Source organism: Aureobasidium subglaciale, assembly GCF_000721755.1.
Source record: "Aureobasidium subglaciale EXF-2481 unplaced genomic scaffold scaffold_18, whole genome shotgun sequence".
NCBI lineage: Eukaryota > Fungi > Ascomycota > Dothideomycetes > Dothideales > Saccotheciaceae > Aureobasidium > Aureobasidium subglaciale.
This window is the reverse complement of record NW_013566977.1, coordinates 449,844-476,930: the sequence shown is the minus strand read 5'-3', so window position 1 is coordinate 476,930 and position 27,087 is coordinate 449,844. Positions and strand designations below refer to the sequence as shown.

Here is a 27,087-nt window from a genome sequence, read left to right as displayed (position 1 = left end):
GTCAGAAACACTAGCGTATGTTCTCGTTGAGGGGACACATCCCGGCGGCATTGCTGCAAGTTAGAACTCAGCACAGAGCTGAAGATGCTCTTCAAGCCCTCGATCTGGAGAACGCAGTGGAAATTTGGTTCAACCCACCAAGCTCACGTCGATCATTGCTCCATACTGAACGACACATCTTGAGGCTCAAATTCTCCGCTGCATTTCAATGAGTACTGCTCGCATGCCTGTAACATTCTCGTCTGTGACCTACTGCGATGCGCTGTACCTTAGAAGCTTGCAGAAGAAGTTTCGAATGTCATCTTGAGATCGCACTAACCCGTTTACATACGCGTGGTGCTGGTAAGCTATGGAACCTAAAATCGAAGCTGGGTCTCCGTCCGCAAGTTCTCGAACGGGGTTCTCACTTGCTTGTGACATCCCTTCTACATTGCGACAATTGTTACGACAGTAATTGAGCAGTCCATAGCGGCAGTCGCATTCTACGACGCTGTCGACGGACTACACTCCCGCTCTTATCCTGAACGTGGCTGATTCACAGCTTACCATATCGCGATTCGCTGAGGTCCAACGACTTTGTCCACGCGCCCGGAGGCGTGGGTCATCTTGATCGCCGTCACAAATATTCGCAAAAGAAGAGGAGTGACAACTGCAAACCATGAGCGGACGGCATTTACTTGGAGGCGAGGCGTACGACTATCGGCAACTGGAACCCCGATGGAACCCTATCTTAATCGTGGCATCGATCGCCATTTCTTTTCTAGGAGCGTTCACTTCAACGCAGCTTATGTGCCATGCGCGAATGTCATTGCGATTTCATTCTGTTTTTCTTTGGGTACTGTTTGGAAGCTTCGTGTTCGGAGGTTGTTCAGTGTGGTGTCTGCACATGGTCGCAATGCTGGCTTGCGAGTTCGATGTCACGATGGGTGTGAATCCGCCTCTCACTGTCTTGAGTGCTTTCCTTCCTGTGTTCTTTACTTTCCTGGCTCTCGGTTGTGAATTGCTCTGGGATCGGTGGCATCACGGTCGTGGCAGGAAAAAGCATCGATCAAGGAAACCGAGACAGAAACACACTACGCTCAGTCCCATGAGCAAATACAGAAGCAGCATGCCGCCCGCTCTTTCTCTTCGTCCCGTAGCCGAGGAGGAAGAAGAGGAAGAGGAGCACGAAGAGGGCGATTACCAAGATGAGGAAGTGGCACCTGATCAACCCCTGCTATCACACTCATACCAATCACCAGTTCGTCATGCAGAGAGTCAGAGTTGGAGCGGGCCAAGAACGGACTTTTTTAGATCATCGCAGGACGGACCAGGGGCCTCCTTCGATACGGGTCTATTGCAATCGCCTCCGGACGCAGGGATGTCTCCGGGAGTAGTGCCACGCGATAGTATACGACCGGTTATTACAAGGAGCGCCTCTGGCAGAAGTCTCCCGAGTCTGACTAGAATCACAACACAGAGCCTACGTGACGATACATCCAACGGCTTTCGGGATGATGCTTCTACGATCAGCTCGGGATCTCTGGGCCGGTCTTCAAGTGATGGCTCCACTCTGCGTCGCGAGTCGTCGTCTGGATCAAGCACCAGTTTTGGCCTCAGTAGTGCTATGGGCCTGGCATATCGGAGGGCTCCTGCATCAACAGTGAACGCATTTTTCGCGACGGCAAAGATTTTGTATATCGGCATGACTCCACGGAACATCTTCAAAGGATTCTTGTGGTCGATTGCGATTACAAGTATGCACTATACCGGTATATATGGATTGGAGATTCCGAACGGGAAGATTGTCTTGAATCCTTGGGTTGTCCTTGCGTCAGCACTCATATCTTGGCTGGTTTGTGCAGTCGGATGCATCTGCATGGCAGAGATGGAAGCGCGGCTATCCCAACAACTACTCTTCTCTGTCGTGGCGACAACAGGAGTTGCTGCAATGCATTTCACCGGCATGAGAGCGGCAACGTTCTGGTCAACATCACCACCTTCGGAATTGAGAGGATATCCACCAGTGATTGCGGCGGCGGTAGTCTTGATCGCTTTTACAACCTGCATTGCTGCGAACGGTCTCCTAGCTCACTCTGCGACGGTCTCTAGAAACAAACTTGCCGAAATTATCTGGACACGTCGAGAATTGTGGCGGACAATTGCTCAGAAGGAAAATGCCGAGGCAGCTGCTCTAGCAAGAAGTGAATTCATTGCTGCAGCCAGTCATGAGATCCGAACTCCCTTGCATCATCTGCAGGGATATAGTGATCTCCTATCGCAAACACCGTTGACTGAAGAGGGACGTGCCCATTTGGCTGCCATACAACGAGCTACCAAGACTCTGTCATTGATCACAAACAATGTGCTAGACTGGTCGAAGCTAGAGAAGGACGCTAAAGCGGTTTGCAAACCTGTGTCACTGGATATACGAACCGTCTGTGAGTCGATAATCATCTTGCTTCCAAACAAGGACGACGAAGCAGACGTCGAACTTTGCGTCGTAGTGTCTCCTGAAGTTCCGGCTTCGGTATTCCTCGACGAGACATACATTCACCGCATTCTGATGAACTTGCTTTCAAACGCGTGCAAGTTCACAAGGTCGGGTTACATCATACTCTCTATCGAGGTCAGTGGAGACAAACTGATAGCCTCGGTAAGAGACACAGGTATCGGCCTTGATCCAACCTTCATCCCACAGATGTTTGAGCCATACAAACAAGGTGAACAAAAAGGCAACCAACGTGGTACAGGCTTGGGTTTGAGCATAATCAAACAGCTACTCCAAGCCATGAGTGGCACCATAACCGTCGAATCAAAGTTTGCCTACTCACAAGACGTCGGACCGAATCAAAGCGGAAGCACATTCACAGTTGCTGTACCTCTGCAGCCTTCCTCCTTACCTCCACAGCCATCCGAACAACCCGATGAAAGGCATATTGCAATCTTATCCGAAGCAGATACAAGGCAACTCCAAGGTATAAGAACGGCATGGGAAAAGTTCGGTCACCAAGTCACAATTGCTGCCGGTATCTCCGAACTCCCCGAGAGAGACTGGAAGTACGTATGGGCAGATATGCCCTTCCTCCTTAATAACAAGGATCAGTTCCGGCGGCTCATGAAGCGAGAGGAATGGATGGTACTCGTACCGTATGACACCCAAAAAGCATTGTCTGATCTGCCTGGCATTGTAGCAGCTCCACACGTCGTACTGTTGCCACGTCCACTGGTCTGGCACTCCTTTGCCACGAGAGTCGATGCAGCAAATAGAAGGAGCCGCAGCGCTGCTGTTTCAAGAACTTTACGCTTCGCTCCCGTGGTGGAAGTCATGCAAGACATCGCACCTGCCGAACTTCAACAAATCAATGAGCAACAGGATCGTCAACAATTACAGAACCAACAAGAATTGTCAGTTACACCAGAGAAAGAAGCGCCACAGGATACAGAATCTCCAGTACCTGTCACAGTGCCACAGCCTCAGACTGTGCTACTCGTGGAAGACAATGTAATCAATGCGAAGCTGTTCCAGAAAATGCTCGTTACGTTGAAACACAAAGTCATCCTCGCACCCGATGGTGAGGCTGCGGTATCCCAAACACTGATTCATGATACAGCCATCGATATTATATTCATGGTAAGCCGCTACGAAATTCGTTACATACGCATTGATCTGACAAGACTAGGATCAATCCATGCCCAAGAAGGACGGAATCACTGCAACAAAGGAGATCCGTGACCTAGAAGTCCGGGGCAAATTACAGCGAAAACACATCATTGTTGCATTGACTGCGGTTGTAAATACCGAATCGCGAGCAAAATTCAAGGAGGCCGGCGCTGATGACTTTTTGGCTAAGCCGTTGAGTATGACGGGGCTGAAGGATGCTCTTGCTGTACATTTGGGGTGCTGAGTGGCAGTTGGCTTTGTTGATACGATCAGTTCCTGATGTGTATTATATGTTGTATATCGTATGTAGTATATCATATGTTGTATATCATATGTTGTATATCATATGTTGAACATCATGTGTTTTATGATCGTTATCATGTTCCAGCACAGCTACGCGTAACAGAAGTTGACATATGAAGCGACTGCAAGCAAGCGAGAATATTGATAACAATCATGACCAATATACGTATTCTGTCTGCTGCATCAAAACATTGTTCTCGACGAATCGTTCTCCAGTATGCCAGGGCGATGCAACTTTCTTGTGCACATCGAGTATCAGCTCATGCGACGCCATACCTCACGATGAGGGGGCAACCGACGTGTATTACCTAGGCTTAGTCTCTGTTTCGGCCTGCACAATAACGTGCTGTGAATCAAGCTCCTTGTCAAGTGAGTACCTGCCTATCAAAACACTGATAGCCATACCGAAGGCGCTGATTCCACAGATGATCGCAAAGAGTCTTTGAAATGCCCAGTTAATCATCTCTTTCATCAGTATCTTCTCGGCTGAGGCAGGCGTTGATCGAAGGAGAGCAACATATACCTCGGCATTCTCGGCAAGCTCTGTCGACAGACCAAAGTGACTCAATCGTCGACTGAGAAGGTTCTGGAAGATTGTGCCTCCGATCGACACACCGAGACATAGACCAAGGCTCCGCATGAAAGCGAACATGGAAGATGCGTACGCAATATCCTTTGTCGGTGAGATCGCTTGAACCGCAGCGCTGAGCGAGTTCATCAAGAGCCCGAGCCCTATGCCCGCACAGATGAACATGAAAACATACTCCACGGTTGATGTGCCCGGATGGAGTAAGACCAGGATACCGATGCCGAGAGTCGCGATCACCCATCCTGACCAGACAGCCCATTGATAGCGACCCACTCGTGTGATGATAGTACCAGTCAGGCCACTGACAGGGACTACGGTCATACCCAATGGTAATACACACACACCCGCCATGATCTCTGACATCTCTTTCACAGCAAGAAGCCAGAGAACCAGATAGTATAGAGTGGCGTAGACGCTGAATGCCATGAGCACGGTACACACATAGGCCGCAATTGCCGATCGATTATGGAAAATGGATATTCGAAGAAAGGGCATCCGGGCACACTTCATCTCGTGATTTATAGTACATAGAACGCCTAGAAGACCGAGTATGAGGGGACACAGAGTGGTGGCAGAGGACCAAGAGTATTCCGTACCACCCCAGCTGATACCAATCAGAAAGAGGGTTGTGCTTGTGACACTGCCAGTAATACCTATCCAGTCGACAGAAGAGATTTGATTCCTGATCGCTGATTTTGGTCGGGCATATCGTAGAATACAAGGAACCGTGGCCAGAGATATCGCACAAAACGGAAGGTTGACATAAAATAGCCATCTCCAAGTGGTCTTCTGAACAATAAGCCCACCAATCACGGGGGCAATGTTGCTTCCCAGTACGAAACAGAGCTGGAGAAATCCCTGATATTGTGCTCTCTGGCGAAGGGGGATGATGTCGCTCAGAATGATTAAGTTGACCGACAGTATACCGCCGCCACCAACGCCTTTGATAGACCTGCCAATAAGCATACTGACTATGCCATGAGATGTACAGCATACGATCGAGCCAATAGTGAACAGAACGATTGCCAGAAGGTAAATCGCCTGCCGACCAAAGATATCCGACAGGGCTGCAATAGGTGGCTGGAATATGGCTGAGGTCAAAAGGTAAGATGTCGCTATCCAGAAGGTTTGAGTCGTATTGGTATGCAACGCTTTCGACAAGGCCTACGAGGGTTAGTTAGTCAACATGCCTGCGCATCGAATGCCAGAAACGTACCGGTAGCGTGGTTGTGAGAATTGTTGAGTCCAAAGCCACAACGAAGCATACGAATGCTTGAATGGCTACAATGAGCTTGGTCTGTCTGTTTGGTCTCCATATCAAAGAGCTGTCTATCGCTCTTTCTGTGTCACTTCGGCAGTCGCGGTAAGAGAAGATGGCTTCAGATCTTGATGTTATATGAGGCTTGATCTCCTGAACTGCCATGCTGCAATCAAGTCCTGGATGACCAGAGTGGGTATGAGATAGATGATCAGACACGACCTACTTCGATATTTAAGGAGCAGCAGAGCCACAGATATAAGGAGCAAGTGTCTGTATCAAGGGATCTGGACGCGCTGGCATTTGAATCAAGGCACAAATGCAGGAACGCAACCATGCCAATCGAGAAATAGCGTCTGCTTTTCCTCATGGAACATGGTTCGATGTGTCTAGATTCGACACGGGTGGACATGCTCGCCTCGTGTTCTTACTGGAATTTGGAAGGATTCGGTAACACTCCCACATGTGCCCTATCAGAGCTATCACAATGGAGAGCTGATTTGTATTCGTGATTGCTCCGCATCTCCATAGTCACATGGAAATCTTCAAACGCCAAATGGTTCAGTTGCGAAAGTCATCATCGTTCCATAGTACTCGTAGACGATGGACGAATGTTCAGAGCTGGAAGCACCGAAGAGCTTACACTGACTGAGAACAATGGGTGGAGTCCAGCAAAGTCCGGACGGATATCGAGATTTAGACCTTGTCGCAAGCAGCTGAGAACCGTATACAGAGTGAGTGAGAAATTAAGTTGCGACCAGGGGAGGATTGTAGTGGAACATGAGATGGCTACATGGACTCATACTGCAGCAACCAGGCGTCCAGGGATCCAGGAATCTATGGTTAGCTGACGAAGGCTCAACTAGAGTGTGAAATGGCATCAGTGTTGCGTTACGGGGAAAAGCATCCCGGCTCCAAGGTTTCCAGGATTGTATTTCATATATCAGCTAATGTGAATGGCACAAATCGTTCGACATCCTCCATCGAATTTGTTCAAAAGATGAAGCGCGTCAAAAAATGCGCGTCACTACGGAGCTGTCTCCTATTAAGCATACCACCTTGGCATACTTCTGTTACCTCGTACGTCCATCCAGAATGACTAAACATCCGTACGCCACACACCTCTGCCATTGATGTCTACACAACCAAGCGGTATTCTATGCTGCAATTTCGTTTTCTCCGGTTTGTCTGTCGGATGTGTGGAAGGCTGACGCGGGCTGTAAACCTTGATGCCGAAAGCTTGACTTCCACAAACAACGACTCGCTGGGCTCTGGCTCTGATGATGATTGTAGCTGCACTTGATCGAAAGTTTGCGTTGCGGTACGATGTGAATTGCAGCCACATCCAGTTCGGGAAGGCCCGTGCTTGTAAATGGTATTGTCGATGCTGGAAGATGGTTCTGTGGAGCTACCATGACATCATAGAACGAGTATCATCAAAGTCGCGTATGGTATGTTGAGTATCGGAATTCGCGTTTCCTCGATGACAATTTATCGCTCTTACGATTTAATACTTGAGTAGTTTCACGCTTGCGTAGTAGAGTCTTCAGTGAGAATTGTGTTAGTAATGATTCTCTCATTTTGTTAGCATTAGTCAAAATCATTACCTTAGTCTATTGCAAACGAGTACAGGTTTGGCTCAAGATTATTCATTCGACCAGAAATGTGCGGCAACCATCAAATATAATAGTCATCATGTCAGAACTACTGTGCACATTGTCTACTATAGATAGGGAGCACGGCATGATCAGTCTCAAGAGTATATCGCTGCAGAGTCAGGAGATGTACTCAGCATAAACAAATACCAGGGTCAGCCCCACGGCGTAAAATACATGTCTTGAATTGAAGTGAAGCTGAGTCCTTCTGCAAATGATCTCGTCAGATGTTGGATACTGAATCGTTCCTTGACTGTGTTTCTCTTTGCTTTGACTGGTATCAGTCAGTCTACGTCAAAATACTCTCTATAGATCGTTACTAGATCTGATATGATATTGATCGCCCATACGGGATCCTGTTCATGGCACACCTTGATCTTCACTTATGCTTCCCCACAATCGATAACATGTTTGGAGGAGAAGCTAGCCACCGACAGCGAACGCGATGTGGCCGTTCGAACTTGCGTGTGACGAAGCAACAGCCCTTCAAATGGAAGTCTGCACCCGATGCCAATCAAGCGCACATTTGAATGAATGTGCTAGACCTTCTCACGCGTCCTGCCTCCTCGTGAGCTCGACTGACCATGTATCACCCCATGCTAAACGCCGAAAGTAACAACAAGCTGTAGAAAGAAAGACACTGGTCGCTTTCCAGCCAAGAACATATCTTCCGATGGATCATCTCCACATATTCAGCGATATCTTCGAATTTTGCCGTCCCACAAACTCGCAGTCAACGTTGCTTCGATATAGAAAGCTACCCAGGCCTCTGCATGGCTCGCTTCTGATCTGCTCTTGTCACAGAGGAGGACAGGCGGCAATATAGGCTGATCAAAGTTCCTCTTGGAAGATACATGAGAGAAATCACGATTTCGGATCCCCATTGCTCCACCACTTCATTGCTTGATCCCAAAGCATGCACCGCGTAAATTGAGACGAGGAAAATGATGAGACGGAAGTCTGGCATGTCATCAGATGGCTTTGTCGGAGGCTGCTAAGCGGTGATGCGAGAATTCACGAAGAACAGGGAAGACGGAATTCATCTCGATCATAGCACGTGACGCAATAAGCACTAGCTGCATCGGGCTACAGCTTCTAGGCTTTGCAGCACAGCACGAGAGGTATAACAAGCGTGCGGGAACCACAAGAAGGGTGGTCATACATCGACCATGAAATGTTTTGTTTCCCTGAAGCTATCTTCTTACATCTCTTCATCTCCTACAACAACCACAGCGTCCGCAGTCCCATTGACAAGTCTACCCTCGAGAGGCTTCCTGAGATTCCTGATAGCCTTTCCCTCGACGCGATCAAGCAAATCACGCTCCCAATCTTGCCATGTGACCCAATCTTCCTTCTTTTTCTGAGCATGCCACTTAGCAGTTCGAGTAGCAGGTCGCCATGCCAATCTGTTTTTTGGCATCTCGCGCAGAGACACAGGTTGGGCATCAGTGACCAGTTTGAGCAGTTCACTAAATGCCGTCTTGCCTTCTGCTTGCAGAGTCTTCTCACGTTGTACTTGACTCGAGGGCTCAGGGATCAATGGCACGTCCAACCAGTCGAGATCAGTGGTCTTGTTAGCGGTAGACTTTGGCACAGATTGCTGGTGGAGGTAGCGGATGGCGGACTCGAGGCTGGTGATGCGGAGCTTGGCTCTATCAAGCTCCATTTTACTGGCTCCTCCCATCTCGGTAGCCATGTTGTTGTTGGCAGAGGTGTCAGGCTTGTTCTCTTCTGCTGACTTTCTCCACTCATCTCGTTCTCTTCGTAGTCTTGTGACCCTCTGCTCTGCTTCAGACAATGCCGCTTGGTGTGTCTTCTTCTCACTTTGCAAGGCGTTGATTGAGGCCTCAAGCTCGGCGAGGGCAGAGGAGCGTTTGGTAGCATCGGCCATGCGGGCTTCGAGCATCTCGATACGGACGCTTTGTTCCTCGAGCTCTTGCTCTTTGGAGCGTACGAGCAAAGAGCGCTCGTGGACAACTTCGGTGAGACGGGCAACTTCGGCTTCAGTATCGACGGACGTGAGTTTTGTGGCACGAAGAGTGGCACTACGAGTGACCCATGGCTCTGTGGGACGCTCAAACTCTTGAGTGTTTTCGAGGTTGGCGGAGAGGTCGCTGACTTCATTAAGCTGCGTACTCAGCGCAGCAAGGTAGGTGGATAGCGAAGCAAACGGCGTCGTCTCTGCTGAGCCGCTGCCGAAGATACCTGCAGATAGGCGGGCAAGAAGGAGCTCAGCTTCACCGAGGGTAATGGAATCTTCACGACCCTCTTCGCCGAACAGACTCTGGATCTTCTCACCGGCGCGGCGACCGAAGACAGCAAGCTTAGATGTCTGGTTCTCTGCAGATGTGAGAAGGTCTAGGTGTGAAGGAGCTAGTGCGAGCGAGCGTGATTGCAAGTCTGTAACGTTGCGGTGCGTCTTGTTTACGACCACGCGGGCACTTCGGATACTGGAGATGATGACGTCCAGTTGCGAAAGTAAATTGGGCTCATCAGACTCGCTGTCGGACTGAGGGACGTGGACATGGCTTTGCACCATGGATCTGCAGAGACCGAGTGCCGACGAGGTACTGTCCAAGTGACTCTGAATCAGAGATGCTTGCATTAGCATATCACTGGCGGATGCGGCAAGCGACTCCTTGATGTGCAGGGAGGCGAGGTGGGACATGACTGCCATGGATCTCTGCAACTCCTCGTCCACTCTGCCTTCCTTCATATCGTCGCGTCTGATTGAGTCAATGTATGTGTTTAGAGCTCTCTCCACAGGTTCAAGCTCATACAACGCACTCTCGTATCTAGCAAACTCATCCACGGAGCAGCTGCGAACGCCGTTGATGAAGCGGTCGCTCATTTCGGCGATCCATGTGAGTCGATCAAGTACACTGTAGGCGGCGAAAATGTCATCGTCCGCAATCTTGGTACCTTGTCCATTCAGACGTTCCTTGACCAAATTGTTCAGCAGACGCGACTTGAAACCTACGCGCTTGAAGCGCAGTAATGCGAGGACAGAATCTCTGTCTGTATTGAATGCATCAGGCAAGAAGAGCTGTACGATAGCCAAATGTTCTGCTGCCTCCTCAGCTTCCAGACGTCTCAGCTCGAGGTCGATGGTCTTGATTTGTGTTTTGGCAGCAGACATTTGCAACTTCATGTTGAGGTCCATCATGGCACGACTTCTGCTTGATAGCTCTTCCGCTTCAGTCTCTGTGATCTGGCGCGAGGCGCGCATATCTTCCAGATCAGCTTGCAGGTTGATGACAAGCTCACGGAAGCGGGAGATGGTGTACTCGCAGTCTTCGATTGCTTGTTGTTGCTGTGCTGAACGACGTGATTGTTCGCCGATGATGGTATCCTTGAAGTCAATCTCTTCCTGCATCTGCTTTTCAGCTTCCACATGGTTGACCTCGAGTTCGTCGTTGAGCTCCTTGAGATTCTCAAGATCCTCAACAACCAATTCAAGATGGTCAATCTTCTCCTGCATTGTCATGTTTCGATCAGTCAATTCTTCGATCATGTCCTCGGCACCCATAGCAGCGTCGAGCTGCTGTCGAATGTCGTCCAGGTCTGCCTCGGTGGCAAGTAGCTTCTCTCGGGTTTCTTCGTAGTCGTGTTTCAAGGGTCCAAAGTCCTTTACTTCGTCCTCGAGACTAGCAATCTGGGCCTTGAGGTCTGACTCTTGTTCTTGGGTCATGTCACGCAACCTCAATAGAGCTTCCCTGAGTCGCTCATTGGAGCGTTCTAGTTGTAGCCAGCCTTGACTGGTGCGCTCATCAGGATTCATATCCCTACCTAGTTCGTCATTCTCTTCCTTCAATATATCTAGCTCAAGGCGCATTTCCTCGTTGCTGCTTCTCAGGGCATCGACTTCGGTCTTGAGGGACTCGGCAGTCTCCTCTGCCATTTCGCGATCAAGAGTGGCCATCTCAACAACAGCGTCATGCTCAGCTTGGATGGCTTCAATATCGATCAAACGAGACTCTGAATCCTTGAGCTGACCCCTCAGATCGTTCAGTTCCTGCGACTGAGCCTGCATCTTGGACTGCATCTTCTGGACGATGTTTGCGTATTTGTCACGCTCTTGTTCGACATTCTGCATCTTCTTCAGAGCATCGCGATCCTCCAGACGCTTGCGTTCCAGAATCTTCATCTTTGTTTGCAAGTCCTCGACCTCGCGTGTTGTGGGCTTAGACGGACGTAGCGAGGTATGTGAGGCGGCTGGTGAAGTCGCAGGCTTTGAAGACGGAGCAAATGACTGAGGAGCATCTTCGGTGTCGGCAGTATCCTGAGCATGCTGGGAGTCGTCGGTGGGAGCGATAGAGGGCGAGGGCTTGGGCGAAGGGGTGTCTTGTTGCGGTTGCCTGGGAGTAGAAGATACACGACGAGTGGCAGGAGTTTGCCGTAAGGCTATGGGAGGCTGTCTAGCAGCAGGGGTGAGACCTCTTGTGGTGGAGATGGTGCGGGTGGTCAATCGGGACGAGGGCGGAGCAGCTGTAGTCCCAGAAGTACGAGGAGTCTGGGCTGTGTTCGAAGGGTTCGTGGAGGGGACTGTTGAGGAACGTCTCGCAGCAGCGGACGAGGAAGAGGGGCCGCTGAGATTGGAAGCTGTTCGCGGTTTTGTGGTTGCGGTAGAAAGAGCTCGGCGTGCAGCAGTTGCGGTGCTTGCAGCGGTAGCAGGCGGCGCAGTAGTCGGAGTGGCAGTGCGGGTGAGCTTGGTAGGCGATTTCGTTGGAGAAGGCAGGGCAGTGGCAGCTTTGGCAGTGTCCAGGGATGGCGGACGCGTCTGTCCAATGGGGCGAGTGGTCGGCCGACTGACTATGCGACTGACTCCTTGAAGGCGCAAGAACATGCCATGGTTGGCCTCGCAGTCAAAGTAGCGCTCGCCTTTGACTGAGCCGTCGTTCTTTCCACTCGCTTCGTCCAGCTCGACACCGACCCATTCTCCTGGCGCGAAGCCCGTCGCTCCAAAGAAGCGTACTATCGCGTGCCGTCCATCGTTGAGTTCGACTGTCTGCCCTACGCCCAGCGCCAGACTTGCCATTGTCGCAAAGCCTTCAGTCGCTCATGCTCCAGACGTTGTAGACGTGACGGAGTTGAAAGCCAGATTCATCATGAAACACGTCCCGCCCCGACATATATAGTCAACACAACAACGTCACTTGACTATCGACAGCGCGTACGAGTAGAAGACTATTTCATATCATCGCCTGTCCACTCTCTCTAATCTTTGATCTATGCAACACTCTGCATCGCCCGCGTCCTTGCTGCCACATCTTCAGCCTTTGTTCGGCCTAGACCATCCTTGCCGTAAAAGTCCATCGGATATACCTTCTTATCTCCTTCCCATCCTTCTCGCTCGCCCAGCACCACCAATGCCTCGTAGGGTGTCAGCAACGGCCGCGGGAATGCGTATCCCCAGTCGATGCTCAGTCTAGGACATGCCACCTGTACCCAGCATTCGACCTCGTCCATCATGCCCAGCTTTCCCGGGAAGATCTCGCTCAGCAGCAAGTTCACCCATGCTATGCCCTTCTCTTGTAACCGCTTCTCGATCATTGCCATGGTGTGCGGGTTTCCTTGTCTTCCGAGTGATCCCAGGATTAATCCCCACTTCTTCGCCTTCCCTGCCGACCTGATGGCATCGCTCCGTAGGGACATCATCTGCTCATGGTCGTATGTCTCGTGTGTCAAGCGCCTCGAGTAAGGGTCGTATCTGTATGCTGGGACCGTCGGATTGTGGATCATGGCGCTCTCCAGATGGAAGCGACCGTCTCCCAGATATAGAATCGAGTCGATCTTGTCCTCCTCTTTGAGCGCCGGACTTGTGCAACCCAGGATCTCGCCCTTGCTCAGCGGCGCAATCTGCGGTATCACAACGTCGTAGCCCGCGTTTCGCAACTGTGGTGCCGTTCCATGCAGCGTCGCGTTGAACTGGATAGTGCCGACCATGGCAATCCTTGATCCCGCTTTGAAATTCCGCTCGATCGTCGCCAGCAGATGCGACACGTCTATGCCAATGTCGACAAAGACGTACAGCGTCTGGATCTGCGTCACACTGACCGGTATCAAGCAACTGTGCGCATAGTGCACCAACATATCGCAGCCCAGAGCGCGCGCCGTGTAGTCGTCTATGCAGCATGCGCCATATGTCACATCGCCCATGATCAACGTACTCGTGTCCTGGCAGAATCGTGTGATGATGTCGGATATCGTCGTCGCGAACAGAAGGAGTCCCTCGGGAAATTGTAGTGCGATCTTCTTTGCTCCAGCCGTACGGACCTTGTGGATGGTCTTGTGAATCTCGAAGTTGTAATTGGACGGCAGTAAAGAAACAGCAGCATTGATCTCTTCGTCGTTTAGGATCTCGGGAGGGACCTGGTTCAAGGCACGAGCACTCCTTCGAGGTGCAGCGACTACGAGCTCATGTCAGTCTAGGCCATCTCAAGGTCACGGTAAGGTACAAACCTTGAATAGCGCTGCTATCCTCAATGCCTCCATTTGCTTCGCCCTTGGCCGCTGCCTTTTCTGCCGCAGCCCTGCGTCCGATGAATCGCTTCTTGGGTTGTCTAGAGACAGCTATAGCTTCGCCATCGAGTTCCGGCGTGGAAATATCTGCTTGCTGTCGGTCTTGCTCCATCTTGTATGTGTTTCATAAAGTTGATGGGCGACCAAAAATTATCATGATTGCCTACGGCTTCGGCCACCGACCCGCCGAAGCCGTCGGCCTTGGCTCCCGTCCTACCGCCCCCGCTCTCTCCACATAAACCGAGGGTCTCTCCATGTCTGTCTGTTGTCGATACAAGACGACTCGTGGTCTCATACTCCCACAGGTACTTGAATCTTTCCATCGATTCGCTCGTCTGAGTAAATCTGCAACTAATGTCTGCAATCATGCGTCCTTTGGCACACGCCAGACTACCCAGGGCTCTGAGCAGACGATGCTTCTCAATTACTCCCAAACGATCTGCGGACCAGGTCAGAATCGTTGAAGTCGGTCCCAGAGATGGTCTTCAAAACGAGAAGTCATCCATCTCGCCAGAAACTAAGATCGAACTGGTCAGGAGACTTGCTGCAACTGGACTTAGGACTATTGAGGCTGGCTCTTTTGTTCATCCCAAGTGGACTCCACAAGTGAGTTAAGCTAATACACATGTCGAAGATATATATATACTGATACTTCACAGATGGCCAGTTCGGACAAAGTCTTGCAAAATATCTTGCAACAACCACCCCAAACTGCTCAACCTATGACTTATCAGTGGTTGTTGCCGAATATGAAGGGCTTGGATACCTTCGTATCTACTCATGCCCAGACCTCTTCCAGAGGAAGTGAATCATACTCTACACCTCCATCATCTCCAATCCACGATCGCGGTCCTGCTCAGAACACTTCTACTCAGAACCCAAATGACATGCCCTCTGCAACCTCTGGTGCTGCTGCAATGGATGCAAAATCAAGCATTGGACAACCAAAACACGAGGTCTCAATATTTCTTGCAGCCACCGAGTCCTTCTCACAGAAGAACACGAATTGCAGTATTGCCGAATCCCTCGAGAAATTCCAGCCTCTAATCACCACTGCTAGAGATAAGGGCTTTGGTGTACGTGCCTACATATCTGTGGCTCTGGGCTGCCCATTCGAAGGGCCTGATGTCGACCCACACAAAGTTGCAGAATTAGCTGCTAGTCTTCTTGAGATGGGAGCGGATGAGATCTCGGTAGCAGACACTACAGGCATGGGCACAGCACCTCGCACGAGAGAGCTATTGCGTACTCTGTCCGCAGCTGGCATTCGCAATGACGATCTAGCCCTGCATTTCCATGACACTTTTGGCCAGGCTATGGTAAATACTATGGTCGGACTTGAGCACGGTATCCGTACCTTTGATTCAGCTGTCGGTGGTCTCGGTGGTTGCCCTTATTCGCCAGGCGCTACTGGCAACGTCGCGACCGAGGACTTGGTATACTCTCTAGAAAGTCTAGGAGTCAATACCGGTATTGATCTTCCTGAGATCAGTAAGATAGGGGACTGGATCACAAGCGAGATCGGCAAACCGAACGAGAGCCGAGCAGGAAAGGCTTCCCTCGCCAAACTCAGACGCGCCTCGGAGTAAGCATGTGCGACTAGTCAGAGTCGATCTTTACCTCGTCGTGTTCATCCAAGCAGATACGCGACTGCTCCCGAGATTGATCTCTTCCGGCTCTCTTCGCAAGCCACCAGGAGGACTTTAGTATAACCTGAGGCAGTGCCATTCTCATCATATCGTCTGGTTCATACCGACAAGGTATTCGCAGACTTGAGAAGGACCAGGAAGATGTCGTTACCATCACTTTTCAAGCAAGTTCCTACTGGCCTATGGTCTATCGAGGATTGCTAGGAAGACCAATCTCGTACACTCGATATCTCTTACATAGGAGACAGTAGTCAATGACGAAGCTTGATATCACAAGAAGCAACTTGATGCTGTTCTTTTCGCCATAGTCATGTTACCCCCATTGCGGACACAATGCGAGACTTCCTATTGAGTTAGAAAGTAGAGTGCTGCAAGCAACGCTTCCCCGCGTGCTGAAATTTATCGCTCGCCCCTTGCGCGGAGTACTTAGTACAACATTGGTGTAACGCGACACAAGAATTATAGAAAGATGTAGTTGTTGATCAAACCACGAGAACTTGTACCTGATTTTCCAGGACGACTAGATTCCAGCGAAGTCTTGTCTGTCAAGTGCGCTCTGCCTGAATAAAATCCATTGCGTGACTACAGGCTGTACGAGATGATGAGCAAAGATCGTGTAAAAGAAGCAAGCCTTGCAACACTGAGACCAAGGACGAAGACACGTAAATTGGGCTCAGCTGTTTCGTCTTGAGACATTCTTGTGCTCAACACCCAAGCTGCTGGGTTTGCATTGAGCTGCGCGCAGGCGACGTGCAGATGCTGCAATGCGAAGCTCGGAAACACCAGAAGCCGTCAGCAGGCCATGCATATAACACCTCGCGAGACTGGGTTCGCCATCCGACGAGGGGGATAGAGCACACACAAAGAAAAGAATCCCACTCGACACGCTGCGACACGTATGGACAAGATCCAGGCTGACAGCGCATCACGTTGCTGGACTACGTGCATTGTTTTCGATTGTCGAACAACCGAGGCTCAACAAGCCAAGCACTGGGAAGCTTGATATTAGACAGAACGCCGTGTCAGGAACAAGCTTTTCCTGCACCATTGGGCAGCGCGCCCGTGGAGCCGTGATGACCCGTTCTGGTACCTGAGTGCAGCATCAGCTGAGCTCGACCAGTGTGCTGTAAGTCTTTTCGAGGGCAAACGTGCGAGGCTCCGGACATCTGACCGCCGATCACACTGTGCAACCAGTCCATGGAGCTTGTTCGGGAGTGTCAGCGTGCAGAATGCGGAGAGATTTGGCGATGTGTTGCTCAAGCCACCCAAGCCCAGGACACGCCATCGAGCCGCAGACGAGTGTGGACTCCACACCCACTAACCGGAAGCTTCGAGTTGCACGTGGCTTGACCTAGCCACTTTAGCCAAGGGGGGACGTCAATCATAACGAGGCCCCTCAGATTGCCGCACTACTGGTCCTTTGTGAACATGGTCGAATGTGCTTCGGTAGTCATAACCGTCTCGCCGCTTTGCACGTTGATTATTGTAGCTGTCCGATACGGATCGCTCCCATCACAAAGGTCCCGTGTATTTCGTAGAGAATGATGTCGAACTAGCCGCGTGCACATCCTTCCGAAAGCCGGCAAGAATCACAAGCTTGACAGACCTGACGGGTTGGCGCATTAACCTGCATCACGCATGTCCGGCCCGGATTGCTTGTGAAAGTACATCATTGCATCGCGACCTGTTGCACGTAGGATTCGACATGGCGGGTCGAATACAAGATTAGGATTCTGTAGCCAAGTTGATGCGGTGTGGAGCCGTTTGGTGGCTTCTACAGTGTTCAACGAACGTGCATCTTTCCCCTTTGTTTCTCTTCATCCCTCACTCGCGAGGTCATTGAGTCCTGATGCTGGCCTGAGATGTCAACGTTGAAGGTGTCAAGGCTGAGATGCGATACGCAAGGAGGCTTACCGTGGTGATGTATGCCGCAACCGTATCGTCCTAAGCATGCGATTCCGGTACGTGAGGAATGTCAAAATGAATCTTGGCTCTGGAGCATGTTGAAGCGGACGGGAAGGCAACTACCTAGGGTCTATGATGCGAGGAGATCCCGTTGGTCGCCGTGACGCTCGCTGTGTCCCAAGAAGCTTGGCTCTCCCACTCTAGCGTACCGCGCCAAATGTCGATTCTTAGTTCACGATACCTAATTACATACCCGACCACGGTGACCCACCACTATCCACAACGGTACCGCACCAATCATTGAAAAGAAGGGTTAGGGTTTCTACTGTAGAAAGCGCAAAGTGGGATAGACTGCTAGCCACTGGCCCCCAGATCGCGAGTTCCCTCCTCTTTTCTTCACACTCGTAGCTTGTCTCGTCGCGTGTTCTCCACGAACACCCTTTGACCAAACAGCATCCCTTCGACATACATCAAGGCTATCACAGACAGTCTTTTCCCTTCAACCCCAATTTGATCTCTATCCGCTTGGCGCTGTGTCTACGCGTGTCTCGCGTAACTCCAAGTGCGTCTTCTTCGCTCGCGCCAACCTCATAACACCACGCGAATTAGGCTCGACGGCGAAGCTGTGCTAACAGAGTTGTGCGCTCAGTCCCTGATGATGGCATCTCAGACATCTCCAACAGCGTCGATGCACCCTCATCACGTCGTCCAACAGGGCCGAGGGCAGCCCAATGGCCATGTTGCCTTGCAGCCGCCGCATCAGGCAAAGCCAGCATCGCAGTTCCTCCAGCAGGCGAATGAGGGCATCTGGCTGCAGCTTGGTACGTTTGATAGATCCCACTCGCATGACGTGTTGCTAACACACTGTAGGAAGTGTCTCCGAGATGATGGGCGAGTACGATAGCGCGACGCAAGCATACGAACGCGCCCTCAGCTTCAACCACCATTCGGTCCAGGCCATGCTCGCCATCTCGTGTATTCTTCGTTCCAAGGATCAGTTCCCTGCTGCTGTCGAGTACCTCAAGCAGATCCTGAGAATCGAGGTTGCCAATGGCGAGGTTTGGAGTGCTCTTGGTTCGCAGTTTGATGTCGGTTACCATGCGCCTGAGCTAACCATTTCCAAGGCCACTGTTACCTCATGATGGACGATCTCCAGCAAGCCTACTCTGCATATCAGCAGGCCTTGTACCACTTGCCCGATCCCAAGGTTTGTCCATCCTTCCCTGTTCAATGCCGTCGCTCTTACCAATATTAAATACCCGGCAGGAACCCAAGCTCTGGTATGGTATCGGCATCCTTTACGATCGCTATGGTTCGCTCGAGCATGCCGAAGAAGCCTTCTCCCAAGTTATGCGCATGGATCCTCGCTTCGAAAAGGCCAACGAGATATACTTCCGCCTGGGTATAATATACAAGCAGCAGCAAAAGTTCCAGCAAAGTCTAGAGGTACGCCAGTCCCCATACCACGTCCCTGAAACGATGCACTAACTATGACCCAGTGCTTCAAATATATCGTCACCGACCCTCCCCGACCCCTAAGCGAAGAGGACATCTGGTTCCAGATCGGTCATGTGTACGAACAGCAGAAGGAGGTGAGACACGCAGTCAACAACGATATGCTGCAACACGACTGACTCAGACCTTAGTACGACTCGGCCAAGAGCGCCTACATGCGTGTGCTCGACCGCGACCCCAACCACGCCAAAGTACTGCAGCAGCTTGGATGGCTGCACCACCAGCAGAGCACCAGCTTCAGCAGCCAAGAGCAGGCAATAGAATACTTGGAGAAGTCGGTCAACTCTGATCAGACTGACGCGCAGAGCTGGTACCTCCTCGGTCGCTGCTACATGTCTCAGCAAAAATACCCCAAAGCATACGAGGCATACCAGCAGGCCGTCTACCGTGACGGACGCAACCCTACATTCTGGTGTTCGATCGGTGTTTTGTACTACCAGATCAACCAGTACCGCGATGCTCTGGACGCCTATTCGAGAGCTATCCGCCTTAACCCCAACATCTCCGAGGTCTGGTACGATCTCGGCACTCTGTACGAGTCTTGTAACAATCAGACTAACGACGCTCTCGATGCTTACTCGAGAGCTGCTGAGCTCGACCCGACCAACGTCCATATCAAGGCTCGTCTTGCCTTGCTCAAGGGCCAACCTACCAACGGCCTGCCTAACCAGGCCGGCGCACCACTCCCTCAAGACGTGCCTCCGCAAGCCTACCAGCCAGGCGCCTTGGGTGCTGGCCCGCCGGCTCCTCAGTGGGGCGCTCCTCCCCCAGGTCAGGCCCAAGCTGCCCAGCAGCCTCCTGGCGCTGACTGGTCTCGTACCAATCGTCTTGCCGACCTTCAGAACCCTCAGAATCCTGGCGCTCAGCCTCAGATGTTGAACCCCTACGACTCACGAGATCGCCTTGCTCAACACGTCCCTCCTCGCCAGCCCACGCCCCCAAAGCAAGAGCCTAGACAGTACCAGGATCAGCCTCAGCGACCTCCCCCACCAGCCCACAGAGGCCTGTCACCCTCCCCTAAGGTGCTCTACAACGCCCCTGGTCCTGGAGCCTATCCTCCGGCACCCCAGGCGCAGACTCCTTCTCAGCTCCCTCAGCCTCTGCCCCAGCAGCAAGGCCCTGCTCCACCCAACCGCATCGCCAACCCTAACTATGGTCCCCAATCGTCCAGCGTGCCTCCTCCGGCTGCAAGCATGGGTGCACCTCCACCAGCTCCTGGCCAAGCTCCCGGTTACCCTAACAGAATGGCCAGCCCTCCTGAGATCCGTCCCATCATCGAGAGCCAGAATACTTCTCCAAATGGCAAGTTCGGTCGTCAGCCATTTGAACACCACCCTACATCGGGCACGCCCAGCATTGCAGGAGGTGCTCCTCCACCAAATGCAGCTTTGCAGGCTGCCGAGTCCGCAGCTAGAGAACGCGAAGATCGCCCATCGACCGCTCCTCCAAAGAGACACAGAGAGTGGGAAGACGAGGCGTCGAACATGAGCTCTCAAAAGAAGCCCGCGAATGAAGAGAGCCGTTCGCGTTTGGAGGATCCAAGCAGCAGACGTGCATCGCCACCGGATCGCATGGACCGTATTCCCAACTCTCCATACAGAAGTCCCTCGGAGACCCGACGTGCTGATGATCAGCGTCGCGCCACTGAAAACTACCACCCATCTGAAGCTGCCCACCACCCACCAGCTCTTGGCCCACCTCAAGTCAAGCCTCAACCTTCTCCACGGATCGGTGCTACCGAGGAGCGCAGGGAGCAGCATACGCCAGCGCCACCTGCCCAGCAACTTGCTCCTCCTCCTCAGCCTCAGCCCCAACCTCCTACCCAGGCTCCAACACCTGTTCAGTCTCAGGCGGCCCCGCAACCCCAGCCTCATTTGGAGCCCGCGGCTCGTAAGATGGATATGGATGAGGATTACGATGACAGTGGCGATGAGGAGAAGAGGCCTGTCAAGCCTCAGAGTGAGAGAAACAGCCCCAAGGCAAGCAACGGCACCAACCACGATTAATGGATTATCTGCAAGTCACAATTTGTTGACTCTGCAGCTGTTTGAGTCCGATCATATCGTATCCGGATGCTACATAGGCTTGATATCTGCCAGGCTAGAGATTTGTGTAAAAAGTGCCTTATATATTCATATGTTCAATCCATTTGTCATCCACTTCGTATGCCAGGACTATGTGATCTTGACACAACAACCATGAATCCCGGCAAGGAAGTGCAATGATTGACATCCTGGACTCGGGTTCGCGCTCTCATAAGCAAGATCACATCACTGTCAGATGGCATAGTGGTTTTTAGGCCAGTGTGATTCTGTGCTCTCACATCGAGCGAGCCTGATTATGATACATGCATTCGACATGCAGTATTATCCACGTTACTCAGCGGCGCCATCAACGTCTTCTTGCATCATATGCGCATGCTTAGAATGGCCAATCTTTAGCAGAGAAGCCAACACTACAGCATAGACCAGGCCTAGCCCCATGAAAGGCAAGCCAATGAAGGTGCCTCCTAGCTGCATACCTCTCTCAAACAACCAAGCGAGCAAAGGTCCACCAAGCATGAGCCCCAAAGTGTCGACGACACCAATGATAGTGTAGAGCTCTGCCACCTTGTTCGGTGCGACTAATCCTGTCAAGAAGGAGCGTAGGAAGACTGGGAAGCCATTTCCTAGTGTGGCCACCATCAAGCTTATGGTGAAAAAGAAAGCATTAGGCGCAAACCCTATGGCAGTCCAGCCGATGAACAGCAGGCAAGCACTACCGCGCGCGAGGAGCAAATCTCTTTTTTGCCCACTCATGCCAGCTTTGGCGAGGAGGTGATAGATCCAAGATTGGATGCCTAAGAACATGACTATGGTGACACCAGCTCTGACGGTCAGCAGCAGTGTTGCTTCTGAAAAGGTCATGCCGTAGCGAGTACTTGTGTACTGGAGCAGCAATGGTACAAGCGTTACGGTAAGCATGATAGGAACGAAAGTGACGATCAAAAGGATGACTCGCTTGTCTTGCAGGAAGTAGTCGGTTGATTCGACCAGGGGCTCATAACATTGGCGGAGGAAGCCCTGGATGCGGATCGCTGATGTCGATCGTGACTCTTCTTCGTCGTTGCTTTCTTCGTCGGACTTTGTGATCGGCTGTTGATATCCAAGTGTTTCTGGGATCCATAGACATATGGGCGCACCGATTGCAAAACATCCTACTCCGATGAACACTGCAACCAATGGATTGCGTGTCATGATCCAAGCTGCAATTGGTGGACAAATGAGATTGGCCGACAAGTTTGCAGAGAAGATACGCAACAAAATGGCTGACCTGGTCTACAAGGGTCAGCATGTATACCATTTCCAAGATTTTGAGTCTCTTTACTCACATCCTGATTAGTCACGTCACTAATAATCACGAACAGCATGGCTGATAAGACTGGTGAGCCTCCAAAAACAAGAGCATGCAAAGCTGAAAACCAAGAGACTCGGAGACTCAAACTCTGCCAAAACCAACCTAGCCAGGAGTCAGTAAGCAGGTATCCTTCGATATCTCATGAACGTGGCAACAAGTTCCGACTTACAAACGAACAACTTCCATGCTAGACTCAATGGAAAAGCGCAAAGGCCCAGCACAACAATGGGCTTCCTCCCCCATCTATCTGCTAAGATGCCTACTGGGATGGATAGTATGAGACCTGTCTTCTTATCAGCAACCGATTTGACATGATACATGACAGATCAGTTGCATACCTGGAATACAATCTAGGAATTGCTGGGTGCCTTTCAGCATGGCAACTTTGCCCTGTACTTCAGCCACCTTGCACCATCTCTCTTCAACACCCCCCAGCGCGCCTGGTCCTATAGCGGATCTGGGGATCAAAATCTTGGATGGGTCCTCTTGCTCCCAGTATTGGTAGCAGTATATCGACTCGAATATCCTTGTCAACGGCGCTTCCGAGATTTGGTCGCCACATTGAACAATTAGAATCAACACTGTCATGACAATCAAAATGTTGCGAGGGCGCATCTGGTGAGCACCATGTTTGTATGGGGAGTTGTTAGGAGAGCTGTTCTTCAGGAGAGGCGTTATTTCTACTTCAGAGACATCCGGTAGCTTGCTGCTTGTGTTGAGTTGCTCATGTTGTTCTATCTCTGCCACATTGATTGCGTCCTTTGAAGATCCGGCTGTCATGGCGGGCGTCTGAAAACACTAAGAAAGATATTGGAGAAGAGCCCCAACAAGCGCGATATGCAAACAGAGATAGAGACAGATGCATGGAGAGATGTAGACTTGTATAGTATTTAGCCACCTACCTTCTTGGGACCACCCGTTTGAGCGCCGCGTCGGGATAGCTCCTGCCGCGGTTGTTTTGAGATAACGCCGGTCGAAGGCATTTGTACGACCAGGCAACCACAATTGAAATACTGCCATTGGCCAAATTTTATTCAGCTGCCTGCTTCATATCCTGGATCTCAACTTTGTTATTCCATAGCATGGGTGTCGGGGTCTGAGTCCGCGGTCGCGTATGCATGCATCGCTGATATGATTGCCTAATAATGGTCTGGCACGATGCGCCACGACAGCGATGCTGGTTATGACTTGGCGGACATCCATCGCGTTATATCGTGCGTCTGTGTGTAAATATCGCTCGACATCGATGAGCCCAGGAAAGTCAGACAAATCGACATTCCAGTAAAACTTTACAGATTTTGACTGTCAGCACTTGCAAGCTCGTGGTGCTCAATTAAGCATCACCGCAACAAAGTACTACTCGAGATCATCGTGTTGTAACTTCGAGGCAGATTCAATTCCACCTGTACAGACATCAATAATCCAACAGAGTCATCGTAGACAACCGCCCTGCTTGTCATCCTTCCCACCTATCTGACTTCTTAAAAATCACAGTACCACGCTGAGAAGTTTAGACAGACACTGGGTCTCGTAAAAGACACATCGCGTTAGCGTTGCCAAAACAGGTCTTACCGTGTAATCAAATGCTCTCATTACCATTCTCTCATATGATGGACATGGAGCAAACCTACCTGCATGGAGGCAAGGTCACTTTTGAGAGTAAGGAATTGTATGTGGAGTGCTGATGTAACGACGGATCCCGGCGGATGTTGCTATGAATGTGGAAAGTACTGTGCATTGCTGCAACCAATTATTCGCACGATAGTACTCATGGAGAGCCGTCCTCGTCCTACTTCAGAGCTTCGGTAAGCACCTTTGGAGTAGGGTAATTCTTCAGCCCGTATACAAGCCACCAAAACGTGACAATGATCAAAACGCCAACCAAGATCACCGAGTTATAGTTCATCAGATCAGGCGATACTGGCATAGCATAAGGGAAGCAGAACATGATGTTGAAGAAGAAGATCAACACGCACCCAAGGGCATTGATTGCGAAGCCCCATTTGCCCATCCAGAAGTCGCCCTTTGGGGTATATTTGCGGCCACTAATCAAGTGAGGGAATATAGCCAGGAAATAACTGAAAGCGCATAGGACGATGAATGAGCCAACAAGATCGTTGAAGGCGGTCCCGGATGCGAGGATAATGGCACCTAGTCCTGTAACCAACACACCCACAAGAATGGTGGCAGGGATTGGACAGGAGAGCTGCTCGTTGACCGAGGAGAAAAAGTGGGCAAAAGGTGTGGCTTCATCGCGAGCAAGTGCCCACCAAGTCCGGCCGAGTGATAGCAGAGTCGATATGGCACAGATCATGATGATAAAGAAGACGATAAGCATGAGGCAGAACGCTCCACCAGTGTTTCCTGTTGCCTGGCGATAGATTATGGCTGCAGGGAAGGAGCCGGAAGTGTTGATAACTTCATCCAAATCACTGACAGCATAGAAGAGCGCGACGGCGTATAGAAATGCGGTGATAGCTCCCAGGGACACCTGAGCAAATATTGCCCGAGGAATGTCGCGTTGTGGATTAGGAAGTTCTTCTGCCATATGCGATACGCTGTCGACGGTAGCGATGGTAAATGATCCATTCAAGACGCCAGTCAAGAAGGCCACTCCACCACCCCAGCCCGTGGTATTTTGCCAGTCAGACCATACGAATGAGTTGCTGGCGTGCGTGTTTGGCGTTGCTGCTAGGACGATGATTGTAACAATACCACCAACGATAAGCAAGAATAATCCGACATTCTGCAAAAGTGGCAAGAAGCGGTTGCCGAAAATACAGAATAGGACACAGAACCATGTGATCAACACGTATGTCAAATAGGTATGCCAGGTTTCAAGCACGAAATCTGGATGGAAGAGCGAGTACATCTGGAGGAGACAATTCGACGGGATCGCGATGATGGAACAAAGATCGAAGATCCATCCGGCAAAGTTGAGGAACCTATCGAGCAGTCAGTACTTCTGAATCAGCCCCAGTATGATTTGTCACTTACCCAGCAAAGAAGCCAACACTTCTTCCCCATTTCGGGCCTGCCGTGACAGATGCCCAGTGATATACACCGCCAGCAGTGGGTACAGCTGAGGCCAGCTGTGATAAAGTCAGCATATACTTATAAAGGGTTGCATCCTTCCATGTGCTGAGATTCGACACTTCATCGGCCTCCCGAGGCTATATACCAAGACGCCTGTAAGCTGTGGCAATGCACAATCGATTACGATATGAGGTGAGTCTAGGAGAGAGCACGCCGCGCAGTGTCTCTCCCAGCACAGCTCCCTCCTCTTGAAAGTGATCGTGCGTCCACACAGCTCCATCCACGACGATCAAGCACACAGGAAGGATGGGCTTGACTAACCTCAGCAATGGATGCTGCGATGATACCATAATAGATACATGCAGTGATCAGCTCGTAGATGACACCAGCGGGACCACCGTTCGGAAGAGAGAGAACCAATGAACCAGCGAAGGCTACCCAGGCGGAGTCGATGTTCAGGGCTAGGCCACAGATTTGTAGAGGTCCATAATGGCGTTGTAACTGATCTCGATGCCCTGAAGCATTGACAGTATGTATGATTTCTCCAACTCCGTTCTCTAGAGAGTTTCTAGGATCAGCAGAGCCTGCTGGAGGCTTCTCGTCGTACTTGATGGATTTGACATCTGGAGTGGACATTGTGGTTAGGTGCTTTCAATGCATTGACTTTGGTCCGAAGAGCAGAATGATGTATCAGGTGCCGGATCGATCATACTAAAAGAATGAAATTGAGCAGAAGGCATCGGGTCAGATCTTGCGCCAATCTTGCGTATGGATAATAGTGCTGTGTAAGTGTACGATACTTTTTTTCTGGCCCTATGAGACGAGTTGTTGGGCGCCCGATAGGTGCCGTGTGTGCCAGGATGTCATTCGTCAAATCAATATGCAGGTGCTATCGCGGCTTGCCTCCACATCTCGGAATGTCATATCAGAAGTCTCAGCTGGATCCATGAGGTGGATTGGATGTGGAACTTGGCACAACCAAAGGCGTCCAGGTTGGCAACATCGATTCAGGCACGTAAGTCCACAAACGGGCCACAGTCGAAAGTCTTGCGGCCAACCATAGTCGTTGTCTCACATAGCTCCTTCTCTCGCCGGGTGGTTCTATCTCGTGGCTGATTTCATTTTGTTGCTGTCCGTCATCATGCTGGCGATCGGACTCGTTACACATATCTTTTCCTGGCAGGTGACTTGGACCTGTGTGAGATACTCAACACAGTTCCTTTTGCCATGTCGTTGGCGATTGGTGGCAGTATGCCAGGGTCACGATTTGAGTTGGTCCAAGGTTTGGGGTCACTCGCGTGGTATCGGGAGGTAGGAGCAATCAAGATGCGGTCTGTGCGATCATCCACTTTCTGCGCCTCACAAAATGCTTGCAACCTCTGCGAAGCACCCAACAAACCGTCACTCAAGCGCTATCATCGACTGACGTTTTTGAATTGTTTAAATGGCACTTTGAGCATTTTCTGTAGCTCTCGAGTGATTCATGCTCTTCTTCGTGCTTGGTTGACAGCACAAAGCTGCGTGGGGGCTTCCGTACCAGCTGTTATCTATCGACGACCATCCACACTTTAGACACTTCCGCCCGTGAGCAGCTTTGGAGATCTCAACCCCAAGCT

The 27,087-nt window shown here is 51.0% G+C and overlaps 8 protein-coding genes across 8 annotated transcripts; 3 read left to right on the top strand and 5 right to left on the bottom strand.

The window, feature by feature from the left end:
* The first annotated feature begins 377 nt into the window (after positions 1-377).
* Positions 378-3,940, top strand: AUEXF2481DRAFT_90803 (uncharacterized protein). The gene is made up of 2 exons (XM_013486208.1): positions 378-3,613; positions 3,663-3,940. The coding sequence occupies exons 1-2, from the start codon at positions 659-661 to the stop codon at positions 3,885-3,887; spliced, it is 3,180 nt and encodes a 1,059-aa protein (XP_013341662.1). The 5' UTR covers positions 378-658; the 3' UTR covers positions 3,888-3,940.
* A 310-nt stretch (positions 3,941-4,250) lies between these two features.
* On the bottom strand, positions 4,251-5,958 carry AUEXF2481DRAFT_31628 (uncharacterized protein; the record flags this gene model as incomplete). The annotated part of the gene is made up of 2 exons (XM_013486104.1): positions 4,251-5,699; positions 5,752-5,958. 2 exons carry the CDS (start codon positions 5,956-5,958, stop codon positions 4,251-4,253), a joined length of 1,656 nt encoding a protein of 551 aa, XP_013341558.1.
* A 2,691-nt stretch (positions 5,959-8,649) lies between these two features.
* AUEXF2481DRAFT_67976 (uncharacterized protein) lies at positions 8,650-12,486 on the bottom strand (the record flags this gene model as incomplete). The annotated part of the gene is made up of 2 exons (XM_013486189.1): positions 8,650-12,197; positions 12,270-12,486. The coding sequence occupies 2 exons, from the start codon at positions 12,484-12,486 to the stop codon at positions 8,650-8,652; spliced, it is 3,765 nt and encodes a 1,254-aa protein (XP_013341643.1).
* A 126-nt stretch (positions 12,487-12,612) lies between these two features.
* AUEXF2481DRAFT_81796 (uncharacterized protein) lies at positions 12,613-14,099 on the bottom strand. The gene is made up of 2 exons (XM_013486197.1): positions 13,911-14,099; positions 12,613-13,858 (listed from the first exon to the last, which is right to left on the bottom strand). Exons 1-2 carry the CDS (start codon positions 14,080-14,082, stop codon positions 12,678-12,680), a joined length of 1,353 nt encoding a protein of 450 aa, XP_013341651.1. The 5' UTR covers positions 14,083-14,099; the 3' UTR covers positions 12,613-12,677.
* A 237-nt stretch (positions 14,100-14,336) lies between these two features.
* On the top strand, positions 14,337-15,559 carry AUEXF2481DRAFT_7124 (uncharacterized protein; the record flags this gene model as incomplete). The annotated part of the gene is made up of 2 exons (XM_013486059.1): positions 14,337-14,576; positions 14,630-15,559. The coding sequence occupies 2 exons, from the start codon at positions 14,337-14,339 to the stop codon at positions 15,557-15,559; spliced, it is 1,170 nt and encodes a 389-aa protein (XP_013341513.1).
* Positions 15,560-17,784: 2,225 nt separating this feature from the next.
* AUEXF2481DRAFT_42424 (uncharacterized protein) lies at positions 17,785-21,299 on the top strand. Its single transcript, XM_013486146.1, has 6 exons — positions 17,785-18,345; positions 18,395-18,598; positions 18,649-18,731; positions 18,791-18,970; positions 19,024-19,116; positions 19,171-21,299. Exons 1-6 carry the CDS (start codon positions 18,180-18,182, stop codon positions 21,043-21,045), a joined length of 2,601 nt encoding a protein of 866 aa, XP_013341600.1. The 5' UTR covers positions 17,785-18,179; the 3' UTR covers positions 21,046-21,299.
* On the bottom strand, positions 21,094-23,277 carry AUEXF2481DRAFT_42420 (uncharacterized protein). Its single transcript, XM_013486145.1, has 4 exons — positions 22,774-23,277; positions 22,605-22,718; positions 22,410-22,537; positions 21,094-22,356 (listed from the first exon to the last, which is right to left on the bottom strand). Exons 1-4 carry the CDS (start codon positions 23,213-23,215, stop codon positions 21,415-21,417), a joined length of 1,626 nt encoding a protein of 541 aa, XP_013341599.1. The 5' UTR covers positions 23,216-23,277; the 3' UTR covers positions 21,094-21,414.
* Positions 23,278-24,224: 947 nt separating this feature from the next.
* On the bottom strand, positions 24,225-26,107 carry AUEXF2481DRAFT_7121 (uncharacterized protein; the record flags this gene model as incomplete). The annotated part of the gene is made up of 3 exons (XM_013486058.1): positions 24,225-25,380; positions 25,433-25,527; positions 25,793-26,107. The coding sequence occupies 3 exons, from the start codon at positions 26,105-26,107 to the stop codon at positions 24,225-24,227; spliced, it is 1,566 nt and encodes a 521-aa protein (XP_013341512.1).
* Positions 26,108-27,087: the final 980 nt, after the last annotated feature.